Source organism: Rana temporaria, chromosome 7 (genome assembly GCF_905171775.1).
Source record: "Rana temporaria chromosome 7, aRanTem1.1, whole genome shotgun sequence".
Lineage (NCBI taxonomy): Eukaryota > Metazoa > Chordata > Amphibia > Anura > Ranidae > Rana > Rana temporaria.
Genome location: NC_053495.1, coordinates 96,879,296 through 96,887,827, shown reverse-complemented (window position 1 = coordinate 96,887,827; position 8,532 = coordinate 96,879,296). Strand labels below are relative to the sequence as shown.

Here is an 8,532-nt window from a genome sequence, read left to right as displayed (position 1 = left end):
CTCATTACATTGGCGGTCAGTGTAAATGTTCTCATTACATTGGGGCTTGGTGTACAATCCTTTCATTCATTACATTGGTGGTCAGTGTAAATCCCTCCTTACTTTGGTGGATACTGCAAATGCTCCTATTACATTAGTGGTCAATGTAAATCCCCATTACATTAATGGCCAGTGTACAAACTCCTCTTTATATTGGTAATTCGTAAAAAAAATCAAACTTGCATTTATGGTCAGTTTCAAATCCTCCCTTACATTGGTGGTCCATGTAGAAGTCCCATTCAAATTGGTGGTGAGTGTAAACCCCCCTTACATTGGTGGCCAGTGTAGAAACCCCCCTTTATTGGTTGTTGATGTAAAATCCCCCTTTACATTAGTTGTCAGTGAAAAATCTTCATTACATTGGTGATCAGTGTACATTTCCCTTTATATAGGTGGTAAGTGCAGAATTGCCCTTACCCTGGTGGTCAGTGTAAATACCCCTTTACATCGGTGGTCATTGTAAACCCCCCTAACATTGGCAGGCAATGTAGAAGTGTCATCTTACATTGGTGGTCAGTACAAATCTCCTCGACAATGATTGTCAGTGTAAATTCCCCCTTTACATGGAGGTCATTGTGTATTCCCCCTTACACTGGTGGTTGGTGTAAATGCTCCTATTACATTGGTGTCAGTGTACAAATCCCTCTTTATATTGGTGGGTGATGTAAAATTCCCCATTACATGGTGGTCAGTGCAAATGCCCCCCTCACATTGGTGGTCAGTGTAAATCCCCCCTCACATTGGTGGTCAGTGTAAATTCCACATTACATTGGTGGTCAGTGTAGAATCCACCAATATATATTTGCCAAGGATTTCCAGCTTTGCTCATGATTCAGAATTTGCTGCAGTGTGCTAAGAGGTGAAGAGTGCTTCCGCGCCACCAAATGTAAGATAAGGATAAACAATCAAATAAATGCTGCTTAATCTGAATACGGTAAGTAAATAAATAATTATATACCTCAAGTGGGTGTGATAAAAAGTGATCAGCGCATAAATTAAGTAAATCAATAATACATAAATAAATATTCCAAAATGAATATTCACTTAGTGGTAAAATGGCAAAAATATTGTGCAAAGTGGTAAAATGCCAAAAAATATTGTGCAAAGTGCAGCAATACTGTGCAATATATGCATAGGACGAATAGTAAACAAAAAAGTCCCAAAATGGATGATGAAGTGTCCTTGTGTAAACAGATATCCAAACAAATATGTCTTCACAGTCTTCTTATGTAGCTCTTCTATAAGTTGTGCTTACAGAGCGCTTACCTTATGGCAGGTGTAAAACAGCTTGTGCGGATATAAATAATCCAGGGATGGTTCCTCTGCGTTGGTCTCCAGCTCTTGTCTGTCACTGTGGGTGTAGATGGTTTCACAGGATCTCTCCTCGATGTTAGCCCAAGTGTAAAGCAGAGAGACATCCCATAGTGAAGTATATCATTGAATTTTATTAAATAAAAATATAGAAACTTACATAAAGGTTTGTTAAGCAATGTAAAACAACGATTCAGCGTTCAGTTCTTCTAGTGTTTCCTGGTGCAGTTACTAGTTACGCCCCATCACGTGGCTTCATCAGAGGTGTACTGCCTCCTAGCTAATCCTATCCCCCTACCACTGCCACCATTAACCCCCAGCATCGTTACTGATCACACACCCTCCCCCAGAATTGCCACTGATCCCAGGAGTCCTAGGATCCCCAGGAGTTTTCTGTCTATTGATGGGTCCCCTCACCTCTCCAGTCCATGGTGTGCAGGCAGTAAGGAGATGATGTGCTATAACCTTTAGCAACCAATCAGTAAGCAGTAATGATGTGCACTAACCTCTTTCAACCAATCATTGAGCAGTATGCATATGCAGTAACCTCTAGCAACCAATCAGTGAGAGCAGTAATCTTTAGCAACCAACTGGTGAGTGGTAAGGATGCCCAGTAACCTCTAGTAACCATTCAGTGAGCAGTGTTGATGTACAGTAATTTCTAGCAACCAATTAACAAGCAGAAGTCATGCGTTGTAACCTCCAGAAAATAATAAGTGAGCCATAATGTGTGCTATAACTTCTAACAGCCAGTCAGTGAGCGGTAATGATACCCTATAACCTCTGTCAACCAAATCGCAATCGCTGCCTGATCTGATTCAGTAAACTGATTTTGAGTCTAGCTGCTATTTATTGTATGACTCAGAGCAGGTGGAGAGCAGGTGGGGGGCCCAAGAAAATGTTTGGCCAGGGTCCAATCAAAATTAAAGATGGCCCTGGGGGTGCACCACATAATGCATGACATAAGGCCCGCCTGAGGGCGCCAGGAGAGGGGGGCGCCAAAGCCAGGGGCTCAGTCCCAAGGGGGTGCTTATTCTAGCCTCGGCGGCCGGCCCTGCTCGTACCTTTCCCCAGCACACTGACAAGCGGCGCAGCACAGCCCTAGCTGGGCGCTGTTAACTTCACCCGTTTGAGTGCCGGTGTTCTGCCGAGATGTGTCCCCCTGGAGGATAATGCCCGCCCTGGACTGTGCAGGCGCAGCGCTCTAGCTCCGAAAATACCCAAACATGAGCTGTAGACTGCGTGTCACGTACCTGGTAGTGGGGCCCAACGTGCAGGGAGCGGCCTCTCGTAAGCCTCTGACTCAGGAGACCCTGGTAGAGTAGACAGGGGGTCAAGAGTTCAGAGGGGCACAAGCGCCTGGTAGTAAGCTGAGTAGTGGCCGGATGCGGCAGCAGGAAGGTGCACCAAGGTCCTGGCAGGATGCTAGTGGCAAGCTGGAGTAGAGGTGCGGCACTTGTGGGACAGGAATCAAGCAGGTGAGGCAGACTGGGTCAAACACAGGTGGGCAGATCGGAAGCCAGAGCAAAGTCCAAAGGGGTAGTCAAAGTTCAGGCCGGGACGGTATAACAGGTGGGCAGAGAACAGAGCCAGGGGCAGAGCAGGTGCAGTGGTCAGAGGAAGCCGGGTCAGGTAATCGGGATACAAACAGGTATACAGGTGCAAGATTCTCCAGGGATACGCTGTAGACTGGACAGCAAGTTGGTGAGGGGTCAGACTGTTTAAATAGGGAGCTTTGGCGCCAAACGCCGTCACCGTGCCGCACCGCGCGCTACCGATGCGCGCACTCGCGCGCCAACTAACACCACCGCGCACGCGCCGGGATTGGATTCTCCTGCCATTGTCACTGATGCTGGAACGCCTTCCATGACATTGCCCCCCCTCTACGGCAGCTTCCGGCTGACCAACTCTGCCAACCTACTTGGGTGCGCCCTCTTAAAGGCCAGGATCAGTCTCTCAGCATGGATGTTGGTCTCTGGTTCCCAGGAATTTTCTTCCGGGCCATAGCCCTTCCACTTCACCAGGTATTGAACCTGGTTGCGTCTCTTCCTGCAGTCCAGAATGGACTCCACCTCGAATTCCTCTTCGCCATCGATAAGTACTGGTTTAGGAGGCCCGGCATTCTGGTTGGTGAAGGGATCCGAGACTGTAGGCTTGAGTAATGCCACATGGAAGACTGTGTGAATCCAGAAGGAGGCAGGTAATTTTAATTCGTAGGCCACTTTGTTAATCTTCCTAAGTATCTGGAAGGGACCCACAAACTTGGGACCTAATTTCTTGGATGGGCAGGCTAATTTTAGGTTCAGGGTGGACAGCCTGACTTGGTCCCCTGGCGCTAGGTCAAGTTCTCCCCTCCTCTACCTGTCAAACACCTCCTTATTGTATTCTTGGGTTTTCGCCATTGTCTCCTGGAGTAACTTATTGTTAGTGGAGAAGAAATCCAAGGTTTCTTGGGCAGCCAGTACTGTACATTCTGGAATGTTGTTGGATAGAAATAGAGGGAGAAAACCGTAATTGGCAAAAAATGGAGACTGCTTGGTAGCGGAATGGACAGAGTTATTGTAGGCGAATTCCGCAATGGGCAATAGAGAGGCCCAATCATCCTGAGAAAAACTTGAAAAGCAACGCAGATACTGCTCAAGCGTTTGGTTGGTGCGCTCAGTCTGGCCGTTGGTCTGCGGGTAGTATGCAGACGAGAAAGAGAGATCAATTTTCAGGGCCCCACATAGTGATTTGCAGAATCTTGACGTGAATTGCACCCCCCGATCAGATACAATATTTGCGGGTATGCCATGGAGTCTCACTATCTCCTTGATAAATACTTTTGCTGTTTCAAAAGCCATGGAGTCTCACTATCTCCTTGATAAATACTTTTGCTGTTTCAAAAGCAGAAGGTGTTCCAACCATAGGCAAAAAGTGGGCCATTTTGGAAAGTCTATCCACCACCACGAAGATGGTGGTGTAATCTTCCGATGGAGGTAGCTCGACAATAAAGTCCATGGATATCATCCTCCATGGTTTCTCCGGAACAGGTAGTGGTTTTAATAACCCCCAAGCTCTGGTTATGCTGCCCTTGTTTTGGATGCAGGTAGTGCAGGATTCTACGTAGCTTTTGCAGTCCCGAGTGTCAGGGCCAAAGCGCTGTACTTCCTCCTTTAACACACCAGCGTAGTAGATTGGCTTCCCGGCGGCTAACTGGGCACTTTAGGCGTGTGCGCATACGCATGTGACCTCTCGGGGCCAATCACCAGCGTGACTGCCCTATTTAAACCAGCTCCTGTCAGTAGACAGATTGCTGGTTTATCGTCAGCTACTTCCTGAACCTGTGTCTCTGGAAACCATTTCCTGTTGGAATTCCGTCCGACTCACCTCTCACCTGGAACCTGACTTCGGATTGCTTCACCACTCTATTGAACTCTTCTGACCCCGACCTCGGCTTGTGACCTGGACTCTGTTGTTGTTTCTCCTGCCCTTGAACCTCTTGGCTTGTGACCCGGATCTGCTGTCTTCTCTGCTCCCCGAACCTTGGCTTGCACCCCGGACTTTCCAGTTTGTTTCTTGGACTCTTTCAGTACCGGTTATCCGGCTTCAGTATCGTTTGTTCCTGTTTCCGTCTGCAGTCACCCAGAAGCACCTGCCATCTACAACCGTCACCGGTCATCGCTTCTCCACTGGCACCGGTACCGCCTCGTGCTTCCGCCACCTGTTCCAAAACTCAGTGGGCGGGCGCGCTTGGTCGTAAAGGTGAACTACCCTCGGCAGTTCGGTCTCGGTGAGTACTTGATTCCTGATACCGAGGTAACTGTGGCCACCAGAAGGTACGCTGGAGAAGCCCGGATGTCTTGTGTACTCCGAAGTGGCCGGCCAATTCATGGTCGTGACAGGATTTGAGGACTGCTACCCATAGTTGTTGGGGCACAAAGATCCTATCCTTATTCCATAATAGATCGTCCCTTAACTGTAGGGCTGGATCCGATGATGGACGAATCTCTGAGGAGGCCTGCTTAATTTGGGACAGGAGATCCCCTTGTAACATGAGGAAGTTACCGGGAGCTAGGATGGTGTCTGGAGATGAAGGGGCTTCCGGCCCATTAAACATCCAAGAAAGTGCGTCTGGTTTGGTGTTTTTCGACCCAGGTCTGTAGGTGATATGGAAAGAAAACCGGGTAAAAAGAGTGCCCACCTGGCCTGGCGTGGCTTCAGTCTTTTAGCACCCTTCAGGTACTCTAAGTTTTTATGATCGGTGTAGATCAGTATAGGGTGTGCTGCACCCTCCAGAAGGTAGCGCCATTCCTCGAGAGCGGCTTTAATCGCCAAGAGTTCTCTGTCCCCAACATCGTAATTCCTCTCAGCTTCCGATAACTTGCGAGAGAAGAACACAACTGGATGCAGTAGGGCCTGGGGTCCCTATCTCTGGGAGAGCACCGCTCCAACTGCCACCTCAGATGCGTCCACTTCCAGGATGTAGGGTAGGGCCAGATCGGGATGTTTCAGGATGGAGGCTGAGGTGAACAGATCATTTAAGGTAGCAAAAGCGGCCTGGGCTTCGGGAGACCACTGTAACCGAGTGCCTTGCCTGGTTAAATTTGTAATGGGGGTGATGATGGAGGAGAAGCCCTTGATGAATTTTCGGTAAAAGTTTGCGAATCCCACGAAGCGCTGGATCGCCTTCTTATCGGTGGGAGCGGGCCAGTCCACAATAGCGGTGACCTTCTGGGGGTCCATTTTAACACCTTCCACCGAGATGATTAGTCCTAGGAATTGGATGCTCTCTCGCTCAAATTCGCATTTTTCGGATTTGGCATACATGCTATGTTGACGAAGCCGGGCTAGTACTTTTCAGACATGCTCCCGAGGGTCTGACAGAGAAGAGGAGAAGATCAGAATGTCATCCAGATAGATTATGACAAACAGGTCGAGGTAGTCTCTGAATATGTCATTTACAAAGTGTTGAAAAGTGGCGGGAGCATTGCAAAGACCGAAGGGCATGACCAGGTATTCAAAATGCCCGAATCGGGTGCGGAACGCAGTCTTCCACTCATCGCCATCTCTAATGCGAACCAGATTATAGACCCCGCGGAGGTCAAGCTTGGTGAAGATGACAGCAGATCCAAGTCTCTGAAATAATTCGGTGACCAGAGGAAGAGGGTACCTATTCTTGATCGTGATTGTATTTAAATCCCGGTAATCTACGCAGGGGCGTAGGGAATGGTCCTTTTTCTCTACGAAGAATATTCCAGCTCCGGCGGGAGATGTGGAAGGACGTATGAAGCCTTTTTCTAAATTTTCGTCTATGTAAGACTTTAAGGTGCCCAGTTCCAATTCAGTCAAATGGAATATTCTCCCAAATTGAATTTCTGCTCCAGGAAGAAGTTCAATTGGGCAGTCGTAGGACCTATGTGGTGGTAGGGTCTCAGCGCCCTTTTTACTAAAAACGTCCAAAAAACTGTGATAGGCCTCTGGGACTAATTGACGGTTCTCGGCTTCGGTTTCCAGTGTGACAGGAAGTCAGGTAAATCTGTGGGTGTTGTCACTGATGGGACATACATTTCTGCCTTGTTTAGATGATACACAGATTATTATCGGGCGTCGGCTACAAACGTAGCCAGAGGAAGGCTAGAGGCTGTTAGAAAACTTCAGCTGTTCAGAATGAAGTAATCAAGGCCTTTATAAGTAGCCAGAGGGTTACCACTTGGTTGCTGCATCACTCCTAAGGCTGTGTGAGTAGGAGAGCAGTGCCTGATGAGGTGAGGAGACCATTGACTTTTTTCCTGTGTTATAAATCTCAAAAGACTATTGTGTTGTGCTGTATGACCAGCACTGTCTACTCAGCAATAGGCTGTGTTAGACTTCATAGATAGGTTCCTGTGTGGAAGGTAGACGCCCAAGGGGTCACACACCCCGCTACTGAGCTAACCCCTCACATATGGTGGAGTGCCGCGGGCATTTAAAGTAAACCCAAAATGGAGGAGATGCTGAAACAGCTGACTTTGGCAAATGCAAATCAACAACAGACGAATGCAGTTTTGCAACGAAACATTGCAGCTCAACAACAAAGCCTTGCAGCTCAACAACAAGCTCACCAAGAGAGCATGGCAGCTCAACAACAGGTTTACCGAGAGAGCATTGCAGCTTAACAACAAGTTCACCAAGAGAAAGAAAGCATTGCAGGCTTGGAACAGAGACACCAGCAGCAAATGGAGGCCATTGTGAAACAACTTCAGAGACAGCAGACCGAGGCTGGGAGTCAGGCCAGTAACGTACCGACTTTTCAGGTGCGACACTTATTGCCAAAGATGACTGCAGATGAGGACCCTGAGATGTTTCTGACCACGTTTGAGAGAGCAGCGGAAAGAGAGAATTGGCCTAAAGACCAGTTGGCTGGACTAGTGGCCCCCCTTTTATCTGGAGAAGCCCAAAAGGCATATTTTGATTTGGAGCTTGCAGACGCAAAGAACTATGATCGATTAAAAGTGGAAATATTGGCATGTTTCGGTGTAACCCTAGATGTCCGTGCTCAGCGGGTACACAATTGGAGTTATCAGCAGAGGAAGCCACCTCGGTCACAGATGTATGATCTTATCCATTTGGCTAAGAAGTGGCTGCAGCCAGAAACTCAGTCCAGACCAAAAATTTTGGAGCAAGTTGTCATGGACAAATTTCTTAGGTCTCTTCCCAACACCCTGCAGAAATGGGGGAACCATGGTGGTCCGGATACTGCAGACAAACTTGTAGACCTGGTCGAAAGGTACCTAACAACGGAGAGTTTGTCCTCTTCCACCCTGAGACGCACAGACTTTTCACCCCAAGACCAGACCGTCCCCACCTATAGGTAAGACTGCATCAAGGGATGGGGGTGGAGAGAGGTACCAAGGAGCAACTAGAGGAACTATCGGGACTACTGCTAATGTTTGGCGAGAGTGGCCTGGAAGACCCAGGAGAGGACCAGAAGGTTGATCTGTTACCGTTGCCATGAAGAGGGACATGTAGCAGCCGTTTGCCCAGCGGGTGATGAACCCATGCAATGTGACTTTCTTACCGAGAGACGACAGTCCCTTTTTGCAACCACATGCACTGCAGTAAAGGGAAATAAGAAACCGTTATATAGAATGTGCTTAGATGGTAAAAATGTTGTGGTATTGTTGGATTCAGGTAGCCTGGTCACCTTAGTGAAAAGTGACC

The 8,532-nt window shown here is 48.1% G+C and overlaps 1 protein-coding gene across 1 annotated transcript; it reads right to left on the bottom strand.

The window, feature by feature from the left end:
- Positions 1-5,757: 5,757 nt before the first annotated feature.
- On the bottom strand, positions 5,758-6,159 carry LOC120946203 (uncharacterized mitochondrial protein AtMg00860-like). Its single transcript, XM_040361024.1, has one exon. The coding sequence runs from the start codon at positions 6,157-6,159 to the stop codon at positions 5,758-5,760; it is 402 nt and encodes a 133-aa protein (XP_040216958.1).
- Between the last annotated feature and the right edge of the window lie 2,373 nt (positions 6,160-8,532).